Source organism: Varanus komodoensis, unplaced genomic scaffold, assembly GCF_004798865.1.
Source record: "Varanus komodoensis strain SLA01 unplaced genomic scaffold, ASM479886v1 scaffold10, whole genome shotgun sequence".
Taxonomy (NCBI): domain Eukaryota; kingdom Metazoa; phylum Chordata; class Lepidosauria; order Squamata; family Varanidae; genus Varanus; species Varanus komodoensis.
In genome coordinates, this window is record NW_025335269.1 from 233,699 (window position 1) to 258,791 (window position 25,093).

General features: G+C 39.1%; 1 protein-coding gene across 1 annotated transcript in view; it reads left to right on the top strand.

Annotated features, from left to right (window-relative positions):
* Window positions 1-25,093, top strand: part of LOC123034693 (zinc finger protein 830-like) — an 82,686-nt gene that overhangs the window by 8,249 nt on the left and 49,344 nt on the right. Inside the window, exons 4-6 of the mRNA XM_044452270.1 lie at window positions 8,561-8,674; window positions 9,527-9,634; window positions 21,917-21,979. Of these exons, the coding sequence (XP_044308205.1) occupies window positions 8,561-8,674; window positions 9,527-9,634; window positions 21,917-21,979 (285 nt within the window). The remainder of the gene's footprint in view (window positions 1-8,560; window positions 8,675-9,526; window positions 9,635-21,916; window positions 21,980-25,093) is intronic.

A 25,093-nucleotide genomic window follows, 5' to 3' on the forward strand; every position in this document is an offset into this window, starting at 1 on the left:
TCTCTCCTTTCTCCCATTGAAAAGAACCCAAAGCTGTATAGATCTACAAAGCTGTATAGATCCCTTCCTTTTCCTGAAGAGGAAGCCCTCCATCCAACTATGTAGTCTAAAATATAATCATACCACACATTGAGCCATTCTGTGAATAGGTTATACAATGTGGATTGATAATGGAGCACTTAACAGACAGTGGGGCTCACCATGGCTTGTTCTCCCTCTAGATCACCCTCAGTCATCTAGCTGGTATCTCAGTGTACAGTTCCTAGCTGAAAAGTAAAGGAGAAAAATGGTGAAAGTAGGTATACCAAAAGGGGTAGGGTCAATATCCCTCAGCAATGTGACCCTGTTCAACTGATAGTTCTCATTCTACTCTACCATCTTAACACATCCCTGATTTTCCAGCTACTGTGGAAAGTGGAGTTAGTAACTCCTCTCTCTTTTTTCAGAGCACATACTGCGGCACACTTTTTGAACTGCTGCATTGATGCAGGTGTATAATTTTCACCTCTATTCATTACTGTACCCTTGAATTGATGTAAATATTCCCCCCTTTACTTCCCTGCTATTAAACTTGCTTATAGTTCTCAGTGCAAAATAACACACAAATATTCCCAACAGTTTTAAAATTCAGCACAACATTTAGAGGTGACAGAACAGGGCATAACAAATGGGGCACCAGTGGAACTTATACCTATTCCTCCAATGGGGTACCATTCAAGTACATGTTCAGAATTTTTTCAGAACTGTCTGGGATCTGTAGTAACTGCAGCAGTAAGTGCTCTGAAAATGTCTGTTAAATGTCTAGTAGCATTCTAAGGGGGAAAACAGTGGTGGTTATCTGAAATTTGAATAGGGACTTAAGTGCCTTTATACCTAGTTATATTACTATTCTATTATACTTTAAGATTTATAAGAAGTAAGATTGAATTAATCTTTCATCTGTAAACTGATTTTGATTTTTGATCTTAATAATGAGTCTCCCTAAGCTTTACAAGAGCTCTAAAAAGCCTACTACTTCATCTTCTGCCCTCTCTTTGGGACCCTCCAGCCTGGTTCATCAACAAAAACTACTGGATGTGATGATCCAACAAGATAAATTCAACAACTTCCAAAAAGAGCTACAACCAACACTCTTAGCAATCCAAGGATCCATTCAAAAACAAAATGAGAAACTGGAGAAAATGGCTTCAGAACAAAATGAGAAATTGGAGAAAATGGATAGTCATATAACTGCTAAAATGCTCAATTTGTGGACATCCAACATAAAACAACATAGAATGAACAAAAAATACAAGAGGTGGAAAATAGGACTGATACTATTGTCAAGAAGACAAGAGATAAATAAAGAGGTACAACATCTGACGCAAGTGAATAAGACATTATGGGACTCAGTTGCTACATTGGAAATGGAGAAGGCTTCTAACTATTTGAGACTGCAGAACATACCAGAGACAAAAAATGAAGACTTAAATGAGTTAATAATGACAATGCTAGCAGAAGCTGTCTACATGGAGAAGGAAGAAGTGGAGAGAGAAGTTGACTTGGTTTATAGAGTAAATTCGAGCTATGTGAGAAGACACAGACTCCCTAGAGAAGTTCATATCAAATTTACAAAAAGATCAATAAGAGATGACATACTCAGGAGAATGAGGGAACAACCATTGCAATATGGAGAAAACCAGATAGTGGCTTTGAAACAGATCCCATGGAGAATCAGAGAAGGACAGAAGAAATACCAATTCCTTACCTCAAAGTTGACAACAAAAGGAATTATGTTTAGATGGCTGGTGCCAGAAGGGATACTTTTCAACTGGAATTCTAGAAGATTTAGTCTGGATACAATTCTTAAGGTGCAAGAATTTTATGAAAACTTCAGGAGCTCTTTTGAAGATGGAGAACTGACAGAAAAGAAAGAGAAAAAGAAAAACAGAGAGGCGGAGACAGCAACTGCCCATCTTTTAAGTGAAGAAGAAACAGAAACATCAGAACAACAAAGAGAAGAACAACCAATAGAGCAAAGAAAAAAGAGGAAAGCTAGAAAGGTGAAGCTCAAATATAAATAAATATGAATATTATATAAACATGAATATTAAAATGGAGGGAAAATTGAAATGCTTTCAGTAAATATAAATGGATTAAATTCTTCTTGTAAGCGGAAAAGAATATTTTCATAGCTCCAAACACTGAAGATAGACATAATTAGTCTACAAGAAACACATATAAAAAACCAAAATAACCAATTTTGGAATTCTCAAAACTTGGTAAGGTATTCATATCTTCAGCTTAGCAAAAGAAAAGGGGACTGGCTCTATATATAAGAAAACTTGGACCCTAAACACATATTTTCAGATGAAGATGGTAGAATTCTAATGGTTGAGGTAACGATAAAACAAAAGAAGACTTTTTTGGTGGCAGTATATGCACCTAACGACCAACAGGAAATCTTTTACCAAAAATTACGTACAGTAGTCATACAAGTTGATTACCAAAGTATTTGCTTAATGGGAGCTTTTAATGCAATTGTAGATTAAAAATGGATTATAAGAGTAGTAGTAAAGGAAAGAGATACTGAAGATGAAACTCAAATACTTCGGCCACCTAATGAGAAGGAAGGTCTCCTTGGAGAAGAGCCTAATGCTGGGAACAATAGATGGCAAAAGAAGAAGGGGATGGCAGAGGATGAGGTGGCTAGATGGAGTCACTGAAGCAGTTGGTGTGAGCTTAAGTGGACTCCGGGAGATGGTGGAGGACAGGAAGGCCTGGAGGAATGTTGTCCATGTGGTTGCGATGGGTCAGACACGACTTCGCAACTAACAACAACAAAGGAAAGAGAGGAAGAAGAATACTTCCAAAATCCTTCTTTAAACTAACAGAGGAATTTAGACTTAAAGATGCTTAGAGATACAAAAATACATCTACAACTAAATATACTTTTTAAATAGACACAGGTCATGGTCCAGAATTGATATGGTGTGGATGGCCCTAGATCTAATTGTGGATCTGCTAGAAGTTGAAATAGGCCCTAATGTATGGGCTGACCATAATCCTATAACTATGACTTGGAAAGGAACATGAAAATTGCCTAGATGAACAGTAATTAAATATACATTGAAAGACAAAAATTTCAAAAAAGAAATAACAAGGGAAATGGAGTTTTTCTTTCAGGAGAACAAAATAGAAGAAACTTCCCTACAAAACGTTTGGGATACTGCTAAAGCATATGTTAGAAGATTGATTATAACTTATCCAGCAAAAATAAATAAAAGGAAAAAACAAGAACAAGTTAAATTAGCAGATGAACTGAAGAAGCTGGAATCTGAATTACAAAAGGATCCAATAAAGAAAGACCTTAAGATGCAGATGAATATTTTAAAACATAAATTGAATCGATTAGAAACAAATGGACTAGCTAAACAAGTCAAAATGGCTAAACAATTTTTTTGAAAATGCAAATAAACCTGGAAGATGGTTAGCATATAAATTAAAGAAAGAAAGAGAAAAGAGGTCATTCTTTAAGTTGAAAAATGGAAAAGAACAACTACAAGTACAAAGTGTTCTAATAAAATAATTAAAGATTTCTTTGCAAAACTATACGAAGCTAAAGAAGTACCAGTTAAGAAGACTGATGAATACATTCAAAACGAAAATCTACCTAAGCTTCCAGAGAACCTCAGAAAGGTACTAAATGAGGAAATAACAAGGACGGGAATAAGCAAAGTGATTAAGAGACAGAAAAATGATAAAACACCTGGTCCAGATGGATTACCAGCGGAGTATTATAAGTGCTTTGAAGAAATCTTAAGTGGGGGAATAGGCCTCCCCCTCCGTGGGGCTCTGTTATCTGAGTTGATGCCTATTCCTAGCGTTTCCTTTAAAGGCTCGATTTTAGAAAGTAGCAAGAATCTCACCCAGTATGTCTGAAGTCCAGTTAAAAGCTTTTCTTTCTCTTCGATGTTTTGGCTGGAGCCAATGGCTAGGAAGGGAGTAAACCCCCTCTCATTCCGTTCACCATGGAAACACGGGCTTCCCTAGCAGATAAGGGGGGCCACTGCCTTCAAAATCTAGCCGCAGATAATCCCCGTACCTCTCACAACTCTTCGTGCCATGATTCGGGCTTCCTCGAGCCCCTGGTGAAAGGATTTTCAGTGTGAAGCACAGAGCTCCGGTCTTCGCTGCTGATCTTGCCTCAATAATGCCGAAAATTCTTAGTAGAATTTATATACTCAGACCAAAATAGTTTTCTACCCAAGAGACAAATTAGAGACAATGTGAGGATCATTCTGGATATCCTAGAGTACTATGAAATACATTCTGAAAAGTAAATGACATTATTGTTTTTAGATGCACAAAAAGCATTTGATAATGTCAATTGGCAATTTATGATTCAGCAACTAAAACAGATGGAATTTGGAGAAAAAATTATAAATGCAATAACAAACATCTACCAAAAACAAACTGCAGGAATAATAGACAATGGAGAACTTACAGAGACTATCAGTATTCAGAAAGGTACAAAACAAAGATTTCCTGTATCACCATTGCTATTTATACTGACTTTAGAGATTCTTAACAGAAATATTAGAAAAGATATGGATATTAAAGGAGCTAAAATTAAAGATGAAAGTTATAAACTTCAAGCCTTCGCAGATATAGTCTTTATTCTGGAGGACCCTTTGGAAATGGTGCCTAAATTACTAAAAAAATAAATGAATAAAATATAGAGGGCTATGGAGAAGTTACTGGGATGAAAATAAATAGAGAAAAGACTAAACTGTTAGTTAAAAATCTTACAGCTGAACTAAAAACAGTCTTGACAGAACAAGTAGATCTCCAGATAGTCAAAAAGTTTAAATATTTGGGAATCTTTGTAACAGCTAGATGTGCTACATTGAAAGAAGACAACTATATTAAATTGTTTTAAGAGATTAAAAAATTGACTGAGTTACAGCTATCACTGTGTGGAAGAATAGCCATAGTAAAAATGAACATATTACCAAAGCTTTTATTTTTATGTAAAACAATTCCAATAAAAATGGAGAAAAAGTTCTTTGAAGATCTGAATACACGAATGTTGAGATTTATATGGCAAAAGGAAAGACCAAGAATTAAATTAAAAATGCTACAGGAGACTAAAGGAAATGGGGGCTTTGGTCTTCCAGAATGGATGTTGTATTGTCAAGCGTGTGTTTTAATGGGGTTAAAAGAATGGATAACTTTAAGAAACAAAAGAATATTATATCTTGAAGGACATGATTTGCAAATGGGGTGGCATGCATTTCTGTGGTATGAGAAATGTAAAACTCATGGATATTTTCAAAATACTATATTAGAAATTCATTGATTTTGGTTTGGGAAAAATTAAAGACAAAACTTTATAGTAAGATACCTAGATAGCTTTCGCCTATGGAAGCTTTTCTATATCCTAATGTATTGAACTTTAGTAAGATTGTGACTTACAATGATATTCTGGATAGTGAAGGAAGATTGAAACCAAACCAAGAATTACAAGAACAGGACATTGAGCTATTATGGTGGCTTCAAACGCAAATATAATCAAGGCATACTAAAGATTATAAAATGCATGGATTTTATAAAAACAGACAATGTTTTATCAAATAATGTTAAGATCAGATGAAAAAATAATTAAAAGACTGTATAGCTTCCTTCTAGATATGAAAATGGAAGATGAACAAGTAAAGGAAACAATGATATCATGGGCACAAAACTTTGGATATAATATTGAGTTGCAGAAATGGCAAAAGTTCTGGGAAAGAAATATTAAACATAGAAACATAGAAACAGAGTGAGTAAGAAGGGGCTTCCCGGGCCATCTAGTCTGACCCCCGGCTCCAGCTGGCTCCGATCACGACATGCCCACCATGTGCATGTCCAGCCTGTCTTTGAACACCCTCACTGATGCGGCCTCAACGACCTCCCGTGGAAGCCCATTCCATACCCTTGCGGTCCTAACTGTCAGGAAGTGCTTTCTGGCATCCAAATGGAACCTTGGTTCCCTGAGCTTTGCTCTGTTGGAGCGCGTCCTGCCTTCCTGTGCAGGGGAGAACAGGTCTCTACCCATCTCCGTATGACATCCCCTCACATACTTGTATGTCGCCAACAGATCCCCTCTGAGTCTCCTCTTCTCCAGGCTGAAGAGACCCAGTTCCATCAGTCTCACCTCATACCCCATCCCCTGCAAACCAGCCACCAACCTTGTGGCCCTACGCTGCACTGACTAAACTGGCTATATCCTTCCTGTAATGAGGGACCCAAAACTGAGCACAATACTCCAGTTGTGGGCGCACCAGAGTCATATAGATTGGTAGTAATACCTCTCTCAATCTAGAAGCCACACTTCTGGCTATTCAACGAAGGGTGGCGTTCGCCCTCTTGACCACCGCATCATACTGCAGATGTTTAACCTGCAGTCAACCAGCACCCTGCGGTCCCCTTCACAAGTGCTGCTCTCCAGCCACTTGTCTCCTAACCTTTACTTATGACACCTATTTCTATGCTCCAAGTGCAAAACCTTGCACTTATCCATATTGAATGCCATACTATTGTCTCCTGCCCACTTCCATAGTCTGTCCAGATCCTTTTGGATCTGGAGTACCTGCTCCTCAGTTGTGGCCACTGCTCCAGTTTTACAAGTAGTATCGTCTGCAAATTTGATCAGCAGACTGTTCACCCCTTCTTTCATGTTGTTGATAAAAAAATTAAACAGGATCAGCCCCAGGAATGAGCCCTGGGGGACCCTGCTTGTCACTGGCCGCCATCCTGATGATTGCCCACTAATGGTTATCCTCTGCTTTCGGTCAGTCAACCATGCCCTAATCTACCAGACAGTGCTTTGGTCGATCCCAAAACTCCTCAGTTTCTCCACCGGGATATCATGGGGCACTTTGTCAAAGGCCTTGCTGAAATCCAGGTAAACCACATCCACTGCATCCATTCCATCTAGCCATCTCGAAACCTTGTCATAGAATTCCACAAGGTTTGTCTGGCAGGACCTGTTTTTGTGGAAGCCGTGTTGTGTGGCTGTCAGCCTCACTTCCCTATCTAGCATCACTAGATCTCTCTCTATTATGAGCCTTTCCATTGTTTTGAAATCTCCCATAATTACTGTGTCTCTCCCCTGAGATATCCTTAGAATCTGGCCTGTCAGGACATCATCCAGGGTCTCAAGTTGACCTGGAGGGCCATAACATCCCCCCCCCCCCGTCAGGTCTCTTTCCCTGTCAAAACCCCGAAGTCTCACCCAGACTGCCTTTACCGAATCCCCATCTGTGCTGCATTCTATCCCACTGCAACCTATCCCTTCCCTGATGTATAAAGCCACGCCCCCACCCCTCTTTCCCTTCCTGTCCTTTCTAAAAAGGTGATACCTCTCTGTGTTCACATTCCAGACTTGCCTTTCATGCCACCAGTTTCTGTGATTCCCACCAGATCATACCCTCCTATTCCCAGGAGAGCTTCAAGCTCTTCCTGTTTATAACCCATGCTCCTAGCATTGGTGTACATGCACCTCAACTCCTTCCCACCGCTTCCTTTCCTTGGAGTCCCCAGCCTCCTCCTTCCTTCCATCCTCCCTGATACCTGACCCCTCTCTGTAGGAGTCCTGTCAGTCCCTGCAGTACCTCTAAAACCCTGCTCCCAGAGCCCTGATCCTCTCCCCACACTTGTCCAGTGCAGACACGTTTCTGGGGGCCCTGAACCCCCCCCTCCCCGGCTCAGTTTAAAGTCTTCTGGGCAAAGCTCGCTAGAGCATCTCCAAAGGACCTTTTCCCCATCCTCGTGAGGTGCAACCCATCCCTTGCCAGAAGTCCCTAACCCTAAGATAACCTTGGCAGCTTCATATAAAGAAAACCTTTACAAAATGTTTTATAGATGGTATTTATCGCCAAATAGATTAGCAAAAATGTTTTCAAATATGTCAAATAGGTGTTGGAAGTGTAATCAAAAGCCTGGTACTTTTTATCATATATGGTGGACTTGTGATAAAGCAAAAAAATCCTGGGTTAAAATACATAGTTGGTTTGGGAAAATGTTACAAAGGCATGTAATCTTTAAACCTGAACTATTTTTCTTAGGTATTTTACCTGGTGATTTTGACAAAGTATATATTTTACTTTATATGTCATCAAAGTGGCAAGGATTGTATGAACACTGGAGGAATGTGGAAATATCAATGAAAGAATCTATATTAAAGAAGTTATTGGATTGTGCAGAAATGGATAGATTGACTTTGTCTCTCAAGGAGAAAGAAGAAACATATTACTACCAAACTTGGGACCTCTTTTATCAGTGGATAGAGAAGTGGGATTACGGTTAGGGCCAAAATATGCAGTAATTGTAGAGAATAAGATAATAACCTAGTAGATCTGATGTCTTTTGAATGATTATTTGTTCTATTTGTAGAAAAGCAATAACAATTTAAAAATAATAAATATCTGGAAGCATGTATCCTTTATTGAATAATCTCATCTCAAGGTTAGTGACCTTACCACAGTAGACCTTACCAAAACAGGTTAGTGACCTTACTTTCTTTTAAAATATACAGAACAGTCCTGAGGAAGATGCTGAATTAAAGAAATTAAAAGATTTGGAGAAATCAGTGGAGCAAGTAGCTAAAAAAATAGAGGAAGTTAATAAAGAACTTGGAGGTATTCAAAAAGTAAGTTGTTTGTTTCATTAGTTCACTTGTCTGTAACTTGATTACTGAGATTATGGGATGTATCCAACCTTGACCATCTGCCAGCAGAGTAGAAAACCGCTTCTGGAATGGTTTTTCCCTCACCAAAATCTACTACAGAGGTTTGGGGAATGTTGTGGAACAGATTTAGGAGGCAGGTGTGCGGACGCATGTGTGGAGGATGTGTTCATGGGGTATGCGCATATGTGTGGACATATGGAACATCTGGGTGAATGGGGTATACAGTGGTACTTCGGCTCACAAACGCCTCAATTCACGACCAAATCGGGTCATGAACAGAAATTTCGTAAAAATTTTGCCACAGGTCGCAACTGTATCAGGTGACGATTGCAAGTGCGCCCGCCTCCCCTCCAGCGCACCTGCGTCCCATGCCCACCTCCCCTTCCAGGATGCCCACACCCTCCTCCCCCCCACACGATCTTTGTTGTTCTTTGTCACTTTGCTTCAAATTTTTGTGAGTATAAAAAAAATAGTTGCAGAATGGATTAACCCTATTTACATTGACCCTTATGGGGAAATTTGACTTGGCTCACAACCAATTTGGATCATGACCAGAGTCCTGGAACGGATTAAGTTCGTGTGCCAAGGTACCATTGTATGTGCATGCCCATGATTGAGGTTTTCCCTCCCTTTGATGGGAGGATTGTGTGGGGGGGGAGGGGGGAGGTGCATGTGTGGATGAATGGGAGAAGTTGTATGCTTAAATAAAGTAGGAAAGTGTAGGAAAGTATTTAATAAACATCTGTAGTCTTGTAATTGATAGATGCTATTCTCAGTTATTATTTCAGTAAATGTTGATAATTGTCCATTTAGGGTTTTCTAGCAAAGAATCTTCAAACTGAAGCTCTTAACCAGTTGGATAAGCGGATAAAAGGAACTGCTGAACAGTTTATGAAAATTCTGGAACAGATTGATGCTATTGTGAGTAAATAATTAAATCAGTATGTTGTGCTTCTCTGAAAAAAGTGCAGTTGTTTGTACCTCAGAACCAATGCAAGTAATTAGTTGCATTAAGGAGGATCCAGACTTTGTCATGAGTCATGACCTACCTTTCCAGTGGATTTCAGTGGGTCTAGTCTAAGTAAGGCTGCCTGGGTACAAACCACTGATGCTCCAACATGAATAGGTTGGGAGATCTCTTAGATAACTATTGCCTCATTTTTGAATGGACATCAGCAACACTGGGCTATGAAATGGATGGTTGCCCCTTGAGATCTGAGGCAGAGGCCCTACTCCGGGAGCCCTCTTTGAAGGAGATTGGGAGGGAGAGTACCCGGAGGAGGGCCTTCTCTGTGGTGGCACCCCAACTATGGAATATGCTCCCCAGAGAGCTTCACCTGGCACCGGCATTATATTCTTTTCAGCATCAGGCAAACCCCTTTTTATTTTCCTGTTATTTTAATATTTAATTGATTTTAATTGTGGTTTAAGCATATTATGGTCGGATGCTGTGGGTCTGTTTTATTCTATCTATTTATTGTAAACCATTCTGAGACGTTCTGTAGGGGACGGAAAAGCTTTTAAATAAATAAATAAATCCATTCTAGAGAAGGTACCATATTGGTAGCCTATTGAATTTCTTTATTTGGGAGATTAAGGCTCCCAATCTGAAGAGCTGCATTCTAGTGGTTAACTCCAGACAGTCATGCATAGAGTAGATCTACTGAAATTAATTGGACTATGTCTAGTCCAACTTAATAGTTGTGTGGCTCATGCATTAGAGACTTCTAGTTTTAGTTTTGAACAGAAACTTCTCTCTGTGGTATATGAGAAATTGTTCCAAAGCTTTACAGGAGAAATGGGAAAAAGAAGTGTAGGAGAGTTGCTGCTATTCCAAGGCAAAGTATCTTTTCTACATGTTTTGAGTGCAAAAGCTAGTAAATTCATATAGATTTAAGTAACACTTGGATATCAGGAAAAATGTATTTTGTATTCCTAGAAATGGATCATTTTTTCTGAGGGTTGCTTTGGATGTTTCATATTTTACTCTTCCAGCAAAACTGTATTATTAATGATTTTAAAAGAAAAAAATCTTGTGTTTTCTTTTTATACAGTGCTATGGGCCATTTCATGTATGCTTTCTCTATATCAATATTATGGCTGGATAGAAAACATGTTATGTGATAATATTCCCCCAAGCAGAAAATAATCAGAAGTACCTGTAAAAAGGTTTTATTATGCCCACGGTGTTTTGGAGGGGACTTTCTTTTCTTAAGGGGATGGTTGTCTTATCCCAAATGTATTACAAGAAACTTTCCAATGCGTCTTCTGTCTTAACATGCTCAAAAAGTCTCTGATTTAGCAAAAGTTTATTCAATGAGAAGGTTTGGTCCATCATAACACTTGGTATTTTCAGCAAAAATTATGTGTATACATACACACTCCCACACCCCTTAGACATAAGTGTCCCTGCTCTTTCCAACACAGAAATAAAATCTGAAGGAAGATTTTTAAGTGTATTATTATGTGCTAACCTTGGGATTTACTCTATTATAAGCATATGGGTCCTGCAGTAGATATAATCACCATTCTTAAGAAGGCTATGTTTTCTCCAAGATTTTATTCGTTGTGAAGGCCAATACATACATGGATTCAGAATCCACCCTTAATTTAAAAAAAATCTTACAGATATTTTCATTAGGTAAATATAATCAATTTATTTGTATGCTGCATTTTCTACAAATTGTTCCCAAGGTGGGTAGCAAAATAGAAAATGTGAATACAATAAATTATATTGTAATATTAACAATTCAATTTTCACAGTTCATTTAAAGCATATCTAAATGATCATAATCAAATACTTTGGCCACCTAATGAGAAGGAAGGACTCCCTGGAGAAGAGCCTAATGCTGGAAACAATAGATTGCAAAAGAAGAAGGGGACGGCAGAGAATGAGGTGGCTAGATGGAGTCACTGAAGCAGTTGGTGTGAGCTTAAGTGGACTCGGGGGGATGGTGGAAGACAGGAAGGCCTGGAGGAATGTTGTCCATGGGATCACGATGGGTCGGACACGACTTCACGACTAACAACAACAACAAATGATCATAAACATACCAAGATATTAGTCAATAATGAATGCTAAAAATACTAACAATATACCTACTGTACAGATTTCGTTTAACAATTTTTGTTAATAGAACTAACAATAAAATTTCTCACCCACATCAAACTGGCAGCAAGAGAACAAAATGGCAAAACAAAGATAAGACATTTCATCCTCAAGGAAAAAGATCATCCTGTCACCAAGGGTGGATCTGATTTAAATCACTAGTCAGTAAGACTAGATTTCTATCATGGTTTTCTACATAATTTGAATGCATGCATACCTTACCCACACATAGGAGAAATTCATTAAAATATTCTCAAACTGGGTCTCTTTTACAGCCAGCTGCCATTATAGGTTTTCTCCTCCGCAGAAAGAATAATATGATAAACCTCAGACTATTCACAAAAAGATCCAAAGACTTGTGGAGGATTCTGCTCCAAAGGATTCACTTTCAATTTTACTGCTTGCCCCTCCCTCCTCACACTTAGCTTCTTGTGCAGATCTAGTCAATTCCCAGCAATATTCTTTGATTCATTGAATTTTTATTTTATAACATTTGTGCTGTGAAGAAAAGACATATGTTCTCTGCAGACAGAAATTCACAGTTTTGAGACTAGTAAAACCTAGCATCTGTGATAATATCTTCTAGATAGAAAAATTGCCTAATGATCTTACAGAAACTTCTGGAAGAGCATGACATTGTGAATGGATTAATGGAATTTATTTGCCAAAACATGTAAACATTGCATGAATATACAACCTCATGCTATATCATTAAAAATGCTTCCTTATTTCATAATGAATAACCTTTCGGCTATAATGTTTCCTAAACAGAAAACTGCCCATAGAAACTTAAGTGAGTCAGAGGGGATTTTCCGGGCCATCTAGTCTGACCCCCTGGCTCCAGCCAGCTCTGTTCATGACATGCCTACCTTTATATAGCTTTTTCCTCAAAAAGCATTTAATTTTTTTAAAAGAATCAGTTTAAATTAAAAATCTGATTTAAATTAAAAATCCAATTTTTAATTTTAAAAATAGAAAACAATAAAAATCATCTGCCCTGTTGTCACCCATTTCCTGAGCCAAGAAGGGATCCCCCATCCTCCTAGCAGCTCCCCTTACTGTCTGTCTTTAGGTAGCAGAGCACCAATAGAGCCAAATGGGATGTCTTTCCCTGGATAGAAGATATTGCTAAGAGTATCACAAACACCTTCACACATCAAGTCTTGTTCTTGGTGAACCCCTATAAGTACACACAAAAGGCCAGAAAGTCCCCGGAGTGCCTTCTGGATGTCATGCATGACATGTGGAAAGACCAAATGCTTGATGTCATGCATAGTTCCTTTTCTGTTTACAACATTTGCACTTAATACTAGCTGTTTTAGCCAGTATAGGATTAGACCTTTACCCACAGTTAGTTATCTTTACAAAACATTTGTCAAGAATTGTTATAGATTATACATAGATCAAGTATTTAAATATTAGAAAACATCTCCTATGTTTCTCAGTTTTTAGAATAATAACAAGAATACATTTATATCCCACTTTTCTTCCTCTTACAAGCAACCCTAGGTGGCTTACAAGGTTCTCCTCCTCTCCCCTTTATCCTTACAGGAACAAGCCTGTGAGGTAGATTAGGTTGAGAGTCTGTGACTAGCCCAAAGTCACCTGATAAGCTTCTTGGATGAGTGAGGAGTGGGACTCAGAGCTTCCAAGTCCCAATCCAGCACTATGCCCATTATGCCACACTGGCTTTCATGTATCTACATACCAGTGCATCCATGCTTCACTGCTGGTTTTTAAATTGCAGATTATTAATTTCTGTATGTCTTGAATAACAACTTTACTATTCCAATCCAACAGTATTCACTGGCTATAAGAATAGAATTCGGTATTTCCAGTCCAGTAGTCAACTATTGCTATCCTTCTTTGATACTTAAGAATCTGCAAAGATGCACAAGTAACTTAAAAAAATGAATTGGATGTCTGTAGAGTGTTAAAAGAATGGGGCAGAGTTAAATGCTTAGAAACTGACCCAATTAATATGATCCAGATAAGCCACAGTGGCTTATCATGAGCCTAATGTGTGTGGGCATAATTTTCATCACTATCACTTGGCTACTGCTTGTCTGAATCTGGGTGGCATGTCCTGTTGGAGGACTAAATGACATACAAAGCTGAGGTTGGACAGTGATTAGACAAATTGTGCCTGGTACATACTGTGGCTTATAACAAGCTGGGATAACTTGTTTTGATTGTACAAACTAGGTCATTGGGTCGGAGCTTTTCAAAATAATTTTAGACCAAGTTATAGTTTTGTAACTTTTAAAAACATATTTGAGTTCTTTCTGTTCTTTCTTCTGAATATCTACATTCAAGTAAATATATAACTTAATAAAGAATTTACTGTAATAATTATTAGTCATGCATCATTGCAGAGAGCTGAGAGAGTGCAAGCTGAAAGACTGAACTGAAATCGATGCCTCCATCCCAACATGATTTGGTTCATTATCTCTTAATAAACTTTTTTGTTCTTACAATAGCCCTGTGATGTAGGCCATGATTATTCCCATTTTAAAATGAGTTTTCAACAAAACAGCCTGAGGGCTGAGTGAAAAAATACTGAATCCTGATCAAAGTCCAAAATATCTCTTCAACTATTCTAGCCAGCATGGCTTATAAGAAGGGTGTTCAGTATGTATAAGATACATGTGACATGCAAACATTTTTACTTAACTTGATATACAGTGCCTTGCAGTATTCATTTCACATTGACTTTTCCACATTGTATGCCTTACAACCTGGAACTGAAATAGATTTAATTGGCATTGTTCCTTCATGGAGACAAGATAGCCAAGACTGTGAAGGTACAAAATGTTTTGTTACAGCACAAAAATTAAGTAAACAAAAAAGAATTGGCACTTGTTGGTTGCATAAGTATTTTACCCCCTGAGTCAATACAGTGGTACCTTGGCTCACGAACTTAAACTCACCCAATGTGGAGTTCACGACCTGAGGCAATTTTTTCCTGAAATTTCTGTTCGCAACCCGATTTGTTCATGAACTGAGGCATTCGTGAACCGAGGTACCACTGTACTTGGTAGAAGCAACTCTGGCAGAAATTATAGCTGCAAGTCTTCCTGGGTAAGTCTCTGTCAGCTTTGCCCATTTGGATCCTACCATATGGCCTATTCTTCCTGGCAAAATTGCTCTGTCATTGAATAAGAAGTGTTGGTGAGCAGCTGTTTTCAAGTTTGGCACAGATACTTAATCAGATTGAGGTCTGGGCTTTGACTGGGCCAGTCTAAATCATTCAGGTTCTTGTTTTTAAATCACTCCAGTGTTACTTTGGCAGTGTGCTTAAAATCAGTGTCCTGCTGGAAGGTGGATCTTTGCCCTAGTCCCAGGTCCCTTGTAGATCGAAACAGGTTTTCCCCTAAGATTGCCTAGTGTTTGTTTCCATATATCTTGCCCTCAAGAAAAACTTCCCAACAACACCATGTTCCACCATGGGGATGGTGTTCTCAGGGCAATGAACACAGTTGACATTGTGCCATACATAGCATTTTGCCTCAATGCCAGAAAATTCAATTTTGGTCCCATTAAACCAGAGAATCCTTTTCTACATATTTGCTGTTTCCCAAGCCTTTTTGCAAACTCCAAACAGGTTTTGATATGGGTTTGTTTCAGCAAGAGATTTCCTCTTGTTGCTTTTTCATAAAGCTCTGCTTTGTGAAGCATCCATGTGATAGTTGCCCCATGCATGGTCCCCCCATCATCCCCATTTCATCTGTGGATCTCTCCATCTTCTTCAGAGTTACTTGTGACCTCTTGGCTGCTTCTCTGATTTATGTCCTCTTTACCCAGTTACTGAGTTTTGATGGACAACCTTCTGCCAAAGCAGAGTTGCAGTTGTGCCCTATTCTTTCCATTTTGTAATAATGGATGTAATGGTGTTCTGGGGGTGTTCATAGTTTGGCATTTTTTTAATAACTCAGTGCTGATTGGTGCTTCTGCACAACTTTATCCTGTGTTTGATACTTTTTTGGTCTTCATGAAGCACTTTGTTTAGACTCTGGGGCCTTTAAGAAACTCAGGCCTTCAAGAAACCCTGGGGCCTTTAATCTGAGATCATGTGGCACTGGCATTACACACATGTGGGCGCCATTCAGCTACTTATGTTCTTCTGCAGGCAGTTGCATATCCCAGTGAAGGGAATGAATATGTATGCAACAAATACATACAATACTACCAGTTTGTTTATGGTAGTTTTGTTTCACAGTAACAGTTTTTTGCACCATTACAGTGCTGAGTATCTTGTGTACATCGAGAGGTAACAAGGCAATGAAATCCATTTCAGTTCCATGTTTAACTCAATAAAATGTGGAAAATTCAATCTGGACTGGGTACTTTTACAAGGTACTATACGTTGGCTGAATAAGAAAGATTAGAAAATAGATTGAACCTCAGAATATGTAATTTACTTTATACTTATACTTTATACTGCATTTATTTACAATATTTATATCTTGCAATTTCTTCCCTAAGAATGGAACCTCATAGTGGCTAGCAGCCATCATAAAACCATAATTAATAAAGGAACAAAATACAGAAAACAGCAGCAGTGATGATAAGAAAAGATAACACAATTTCCAATTGTGCATTGGAATAATATTGTTTTAAATTGATGCTTAAAGGCAGAGAGGAAACTATGCACATCTCCCAGGTGAGGGAGTTCCATAGCCTGGATATTACCACCATCAGGAAAACCCTATCTTGCTTACTTACCAGCTGCATCTCTAATAGTAACAGGATGCTAAGCCTCCTATGAAGACCAAAATGTGCAGGAGCATGCATACTGATGGTGCTAGTCCTTTAAAATCTCCAGGTGACAAGCCATTTGGAACTTTAATGGTCAGATTCTTTATGGTGGAAGTGTTTAGAAGTCTGAAGACATTCTAAACCAATCAGGCTTTTTCTGCGAGATGTAACCATCACCAAGGTATTAAACCTCAGTTGGTGAAATCTTGCAAAGTATCCCAAAGATTTGGCTAATCTTTGTTGTTGAACTTTATTTTAATTGAATATTCAAATGTTACTATAACTTAAGGTGTATTGCCAACTGCACCTCTTAAAACCTTCAATAGTTGGACAACATATTCCAGGAGAGGAGAAGTAATCTGACAAGGTAAAAAAGGAAAAATGGTGAGATCTAATTTGAATGTTACTGTTATGCTTTTCTCAGGCCACTCTTTAAGTGAGTTGGTGAACATAAGATCTGCTCAGTAAGTGTGATGCTGTGTTTGCATTTAGTATGAGTTTTAAATATACAGTGTCTGGGGAAACTTACTGAGTATTCATGGTCTGGACTGTTATTAAGTGGCTTCTTTAATAACTTATGTAAATTACTATGTGTGAATAGTTATAGATGACATGTTAGGCTCATATAGATTTTCTCTGTATACATAATTATACGAGGTCTGTTTGAAACTGCCATTGTAATTCATTTTTCTCTGTATTTGTTTTAAAGAAACTTCACTTTGCTAACTATAACACAAAGTAATACTATTTTGTACATTCTTAGTTATGATTTCCTTTGGCTTAGCAAAGTGCCCCCTCCAAACTGGAGGCTTGCAACTTGCAGAACATTCTGACTGGGTGTAGACAATCTGGTTTGCAGGGGATGGGGTATGAGGCGAGACTGAAGGAACTGGGTCTCTTCAGCCTGGAGAAGAGGAGACTCAGAGGGGATATGTTGGTGACATACAGGTATGTGAGGGGATGTCACGTGGAGATGGGTAGAGACCTGTTCTCCCCTGCAGAGGAAGGCAGGATGCGCTCCAATGGAGCAAAGCTCAGGGAGCCAAGGTTCCATTTGGATGCCAGGAAGCACTTCCTGACAGTTAGGACCCCAAGGGTGTGGAATGGGCTTCCACGAGAGGTCATTGAGGCCCCATTGGTGCAGGTGTTCAAGGATAGGCTGGACGTGCACATGGCGGGCATGTCGTGAGTGGAGCCGGCTGGTGCCGGAGGTCAGACTAGATGGCCCGGGAGGCCCCTTCTGACCTGCTCTGTTTCTATGTTTCTAATCCATCCTTGTTTGTTATTATAGGTGGATTGTTGTGTCATGAGAACAGGGTTGACTTCACCCATGATAGCTTACCTTTGCAGAAAAGTCACCCTGCATTAGCCATGGGCTGTTGTGGTCACCTGTTATGGCTTGTGTTTCTGAACAGAGACAACATATCCCACCATGAGTGGAACCCTGTAGACAGTGAACCACATGGCAAGAATGGCAAAATTCCCTTGCTGCTCTTGCCAAGCAGCTATTTAATGACTTCCATTGCTATCTGCCCTTAAAGTGCCCATTCTGCACTTCGGAGCAGCTGGCAGAGGCTGGCCCCTTTCGTCACTCCACTAGCCAGCTAATTTCAAGGGAGGGCCAGTTTGGACATGCTTTGAGCCCACAAAGTAGTGGAGCAGAAGGGAAAAGTTGTTTCTGGACATCCTTGCTGGCTGCTTCAAGGGAGACATTGCTAACTTAACAAAGATGGCAGCACTCTGCTTGTCCTTGCTGCTTGTAAAGGTGGTACAGTGTCTTGGAAAGGAGGAGGGGACAACCTTACCAGAGGTTCCAGTGGTTTATGCTTGAGCTTCCAGCAAGGATGGCAAGATCTTGCCAAGAAATGAGTGCTATTTGTGTAAATATCTACTTCCCAGCAAAAGATTCTTCAAGCCCTTGCTTTTGATGGGTTTTGCTTGCCAGTTCAAATTTTGCAAAGGAAGGGAGGGATTTCTAGCCTCATCTGGGCACTGTTCAGAGTGTCTGCCCACTGCCATTTTAGCAGTTCTCTGCAAATTGTTCCAGCTGAGGCTGGAAATTCATTATCCCCATCTTGTGGAAGGTAAGCCAGCCATTGAAAGCAAAGGTGCAAGGGAGGTTTGCCAGGAAGCAGCTGACAAACTCTTCTTGGCTAGATCCTCCCCTTCTGGTGTTCTACCCCTTTGTTTTCCACAGGAGAGCAACTTTTGCTTTTGGTTCTGAAAAGTGCACTCCATCAACCTTTTTAAAGGGAAACAGAGTTGAATTGAAATTTAAAGGGGCAGCTGTGGCAAGGTGATATGAGCTTGTAGTTGTAGCTGTCACTAAGAAGAGATGCATGCCTCCTTGTGGTGTCTCCTGAGAATCGAAGTATCCAGGGTGAGCCTGATCACTTGTCATACTCCCTGTGAGTTCTTTGCAGAAGCAACCAACCTACTGTGGGTGATACCTAGGATGTCCAGACAAGTCAAAAACTGTTTTAGGATCTCTCCACAGCGGGTAAGGTTCAATGCTGTTGTCAGCATAGAATAAGGGGGTATGAAGTTTGCTGTAAGTAGATTCAGAACTGGTATAATTTTATGGCTGCAAGTGAACTTGGAAATCCCTAGTTCAAGTGTCATCTCAGTCAGAAAATCACTAAGTGGATTTGGGCAAAACAATATCAGTCCTAGCCTCCATCTGCTATGTGGAGATAATACTGATCTGAAGGGATGCTGTAAGGATTAATGAGTCCTTGAAATTTTTGTGTATGCTTTATTTAAGGGACTTATACCCCACCCTTTGACAGGTGTTCTATACAAACACAAACACCACAAATTAAGAGCATCATTGTTATGTTGTCATTGTGTCTCAAGAAGACTTTTTTCATTTGATTGTTTACCGTACAAATCTACTAGAGCAGGGGTCTCAAACTCGCAGCCCGCAGGCCAATTGCCGGGACTGGCGGGGCACGGGGGAGGGGCCCTGTGGCCTTCAAAGCGCTGGCGGTGCCCGGGCCGGCCTCTGGGAGTGACGTGGGATGAGCGGCCCACCATCACTGCAGTGCTGGAATACTTGATGCAGCCTAGCCTCACCCAGACTGCCCCCAGGTAAGTTGAGTTTGAGACCCCTGTACTAGAGTAAAGTATCCTCTGAACCATTTTAGATCCCATCTTTTATTCCCATAGGATAATGCATCACTCTCTGTCTGAATTAATAATTTAATGTATCTTGCTTGTCATGGCATCTTCTAAGGCATTTTGTGAAGTATATATGCTATACCTACAAACCTCAGTGTTATGTAGCAATAAGTGCTGAATTCTGGGACCCACTTACAAGTAGTTTTTCATGCCTTCTTTATTTTGCCTAATCCTGCCAGTCATGTGGAAGAAACAGCATGCCCATGAAGCCCTGCCCCAGATTCTAACAATCCTTCCCAGCGCATCCTCTGACTTTAGAGATACAGTCAGGCAGAGCCTATATGCATTCAAGCTCACCTTCACAATCATAGAGCTAGGAATGTTAAGGGGGAAAATGACCATTGGGAATCCTGGAATATGAATTCCATGCCCATCATCCAATTCAATAGACAATTCCATGCCCATGCATTCAGGTGCAGCTGAGTAATATGTTGAACACATGTAAAAGAGTATTCTATACTGGGGCATTTTGAGAAGTCAGGTGCTTGAATATCAAGGAATGAGATTGTTATTTAGGACAGATAATGCATTCCCTGTGTTAAGGGGACACTCTAGAGCAGACTGGGGCAAGGAAGAAGATTGGGTGAGAGGAAATTGCTGAAAATCATGACCTTGCGCATTTCACTGTTAGAAGCCTTTGATAAGCAGCAGAAATTAGATAGAATCTGCCCTTTAAAAGAAATTCTCCATGGAAACCATGGTGGTATGTATACCAACTTATACAACTGCCTTTTTTGTGGTTCTTTAAATAAAGATTAAGCAAAATGAAGACCACGCTAATGACAAATACACTCACGTGAACCCTGCATTCAGTTAGATAATCAGGGAGGATAAAGTCAGTGTATTGCGATGTGACTGAAACAAATAATGTACAAATAGCAACTAGGAGAACTTCTGCATTTGATACAGATAATCACAAGAAGAATAATGAACCAGGATGTATATATAGTTTGGGTATCTTTCTTGAACATTTGCAGAATAACTGCCTGAGAAGGCACTCTCTTTCATGGCCTAAACAAGAGTCTTACTCCTGAGTCCCACTTCTGCAGCAGTTTGTGGGCATATTGTGGAAACAATCCATTAAAAAGTGTATGAAAAAGACCTTGCCATTCCATTCTTTTTTTGTGGAACACTAAGCGGCAACAGCTCATGGTACACATCTTGACAGCTTTATCATCAGTTGTAACAGAGCCCTTTACTCTGGTAAGTCTGTGGTACTAATGGTCTGCAAGATGAGGTAACAATTCAGTCAGCCTGGGATTGCACGGGACTCGTGAGAGGGAGCGTTGCACTGTAGCTAACTATTCTTAAGCACTGTAGAGAGAATGCAAAGCATGTAGTGTAATACAGTGGTACCTCAGCTCATGAACGCCTCTGTTCACAAACAAATTGGTTCATGAACAAAAATTTCTGAAAAATTTCAGGCAGTGCGCCTCTGATCATGCATGCCTTCTCTGCATGAAAGCAACTGGATCGTGGCCATCTCCCCACTCGGGGGGGGGGTGGGGAGATGGCAGCAATTTCAGTTCTGTTCATGATCAGAGGGGATCGTGATCCCCACCCCCAGCGCACCATTTGCGCCCATCTCTTCCTCCCCCAGTGCACCCGCAATCACGTCCGTCTCTCCCCCCGCACCCCTCACTGTGTTGGGGTGACAGGTGCCTGCAGGGATGACAGGCGCATGCAGGGATGACAGGCGCAATCTCAGTCGTGCTGGAGGGGGCGGGGAGATGACTGCGCTTGTGTTTGGAGTGGGGCGGGGGAGATGGCTGCGATCTTCGTAGTGGTCACTTTGCTTCACATTTGTCCAATTTAAAAAGTGGTTACAGAACAGATTAACCTTATTTACATTGAACCTTATGGGGACATTTAACTTGGCTTACAACCAATTTGGGTCACAACCAGAGTCCTGGAACGGGTTAAGTTCGTGAGCCAAGGTACCACTGTATATTGGTAGTGTTGTTGGACTGATTATCTAAGGAATTAAAATTATACAGCCAAACAGTTCTGTTTGGATTACTATCCTAACTGGGTATATGCACAATACAACTACTTAGCTACCTACTGTGAAAATTATATTTCTGCATATGACATTAAATGCAGCTTTCAGAACTAGACAGCATCAGTTTTGTTTTTGTTTCTGTTTTGCCTCTCAGATTCTCCCAGAGAATTTCAGTGATTGTAAACAGAAAAAGAAGGGACTAGTGAAAAAGCTTCAGGTAAGTCCTTTGATAAAGGTGTGTGTATGCAATTCAGAATTGAAGATAATCTTCTCTATGAGACAAAGAAGATGGGCATTCATAGTTTTGAGCTGAGTTTGTGGCTTGTTTGACAGTTCCCCCGCCCCCGCCATGCACAGTTTTGGGTTAGGCTTTGCTCTTGCTCCCTCTCTCTCTCTCTCAATTCTTTTTTTAAAAGTTTTCTTAAAATATATAAGATACAGAAAGAAGAAGGGTGTAAGAAAAAAAGTGAAATAGAATTGCTAAGGGATTTTAAACAAGCATGACCAACATATTCATAACCTGCAAATTTCCAAAGAGACCAGAAAATTCTATCATTCTGTCAGTTAATACTCTGTTGAAGCTCAAAAAAAGAATGACTAGTTCTCTATATGGACAGATTTTCCAGTCACTTCAAATCAATTATAAATCATTAACAGTATTTTAACAACGTTCTTTTACATCATATTTATTATATAGAATTTCCATTTATCATTAAATTCTTCTGGGACTCTAATACTGAGCCCCCACCCTGCCCCCTCGCAGCCAGCACAGAAAGAACCATGCCAACTGCCTGTCCAAGTGCCTGGGTCTTCTCCACCCTCAGAGAAGAGAATGTGCTTGATGGAGATGGACATGGAAGTGCTTGATGGAGATGGGCATGGAAGGGAGGAGACTTGGCTACCACTTATGTTATATCCAAACAGTGTCCCAGCCTCCTTCACTCCCCCTCTGCAACACTTAATCTAAGTAGTCAGAAACAGCTGTCTAGATGCAATAGAGGACTTGAGGTGTTGGTTGGTAGAAATCACCACTGCTGTGCCATGCGCCCTTCATTGGATGCAGGTAAGACCCCACGCTCAGGCCTATGTGCATCGGGTGCACAAAATCAGTGCCTTCCTCACTGAGGAAGAACACACATTTCTGCTCAACATAAAGACCACACAGGTCTTCAGACTTCTCCCACCTTGTGGTTCTTTAAAGATATATTCTAGAATTACCTTTTCCAGTAGGTAGCAGGATCAGTCTATGTCAACAAAACAAATTTTTGAAAAATATTTTTATTGTTTTCTTAAAATAGAAAACAAACAGAAAAAAGAATGGTATAAGGAAAAAAAGAAATAAATTTGCCAAGGGATTTTAAACAAACATAACCAACATATTCATAACCTGCAAATTTCCAGAGAGACCAAAAATTTCTACCTTCCTGTCAATTAATACTCAGTTGAAGCTTGAAAAAAGAATGACTACAGTTCTCTATACAAATTTTTTCCCAGTCACATCAAATCAATTATAAATCAACAACAACAACTTAACAGAGTCTTCTTTTAAATCTTATTAATGAAAATCAGAGAATAATTCAATTTATCATTACATTCTTCAGTGAGTCTTTCGTTTACATCTTTAGTTAATTTTGCCACCACTGCATACTCCGCTAACTTATTTTTCTAGTCTTCAATTGTTGGGCATTCTGGTGTTTTCCATTTAGAAGCAACTGTAATTCTTGCTGCAGTTGTCATATATTTGAATAACTGACATATTCTTTGAAAAACTCTCCGACAATATGTTGTGTAACATATTTTTAGGATATCTAGGAAGCTTAGTTTTAAAGGATTTTTGTATTTCCACATGTTGCTGTTGTTGTTTCTATACTTCTATACTGTTTCTATAGCCAAAGCTCTCTGCGCAGTTTACAACAATCCAAAGGCATATATACTCCACAACTTTCATTTGTTCATTAGCAGTCTCTCTTTTAGAGTTGAATCATGTATCAACTTCCAAAATCTTTCAATTATTTCACAAGTCTACCACATATGGTAGAAAGTTCCATCTACTTTATTACACTTCCAGCATTTTCCATTGTAGTGCTTACCTACTTTTTCTATATCTTTCAGGGTAATACACCACAAAAATAAATCTTATACCAGTGTTCTCTTAGTGCTTGACTAGCCGTGAATTTAATGTCTTTCTTCCATAAAGCTTCCCATTGACGGGGTGATATTTCTTCTCTTAAGTTCTGCATGCAAATTGTCATACATTCTTATCTTGCTGAGTTTCAGTGTTGTGTTGAAGTAACTGCTAATAAAGTCTTTGTAATAGATTATCATTTTATTGTGTAATCGGCTTTTTAAAATTTGTCAGGTCTCTTACAGTTTGTTATTAATTCTTTGTTATTCCAACTCCATTTTTTTATTAAATATTGAAAGTAGTGTAATCTTAGGGCATAGGTCTATATGTAGACTTAAATTTTTACTGCTCTCTTTTGAAACCTCTTTCCAAAATTTCATTATATATGCAAATTCACATTTCATGAAATATATACCGACTTCACTACCACATCTCTCACGTAAACTGGAGTATTCGTCGTCTATATTTGTTATCTATACAATTCATCTTCACTGGAATCATGTACCACTTCCATACAATTCTAGAAAAAATCCTTTAATCTCACACACATATATTTTAGTATCCTCTTCATCCAAATATTTTCCATATCTTTCTTATTAATATTTTCCTCAAACCCATTTCTCATGTTGCTTTAAGTGAAACATATTGATCCTGATCTAATAATATCTTATAAATTTTACTTACTATTTATTTCATCTGCATATTCTCTTGTTTTTCCTTTTCTATAATCATATCTTCAAATTTTCTATAATTCCTGCATTTACCTTTTTTCCATATCCATTCTTTAGTCCAGAATTCCAATTGAATTACATTATACCAAGTTATTTTCTCCTTTCCCCATCCTGCTTTTATCTCCCCATTTTTATTCATTTTTTCTAACCAATCTTTTAATCTATTTTTAATTGCTTAATATATTCCCCATTTTCTACCTTAAGTTTAATGGAAATCCTTCTAATTCAATTATTGGACATAATGGTGAGATTAATGGCATAAGTTCCCCCTTTTGCTTATTCCAAATTTTTAATGTATTCTTAAGGAAAGGATTTTCTACTAAACAAATTTTTAGACACAAATATGTAATCTGTCTTCTGGAATCAGTATTGTGAACTGAGGAGTAGAAAGTAAATCTTGTCTTTATTACTAAAATTTCCAGTACAAGAATAAATAAAAGAGGTGATAAAGCGCATCCTTGGAATGTTCCCTTCT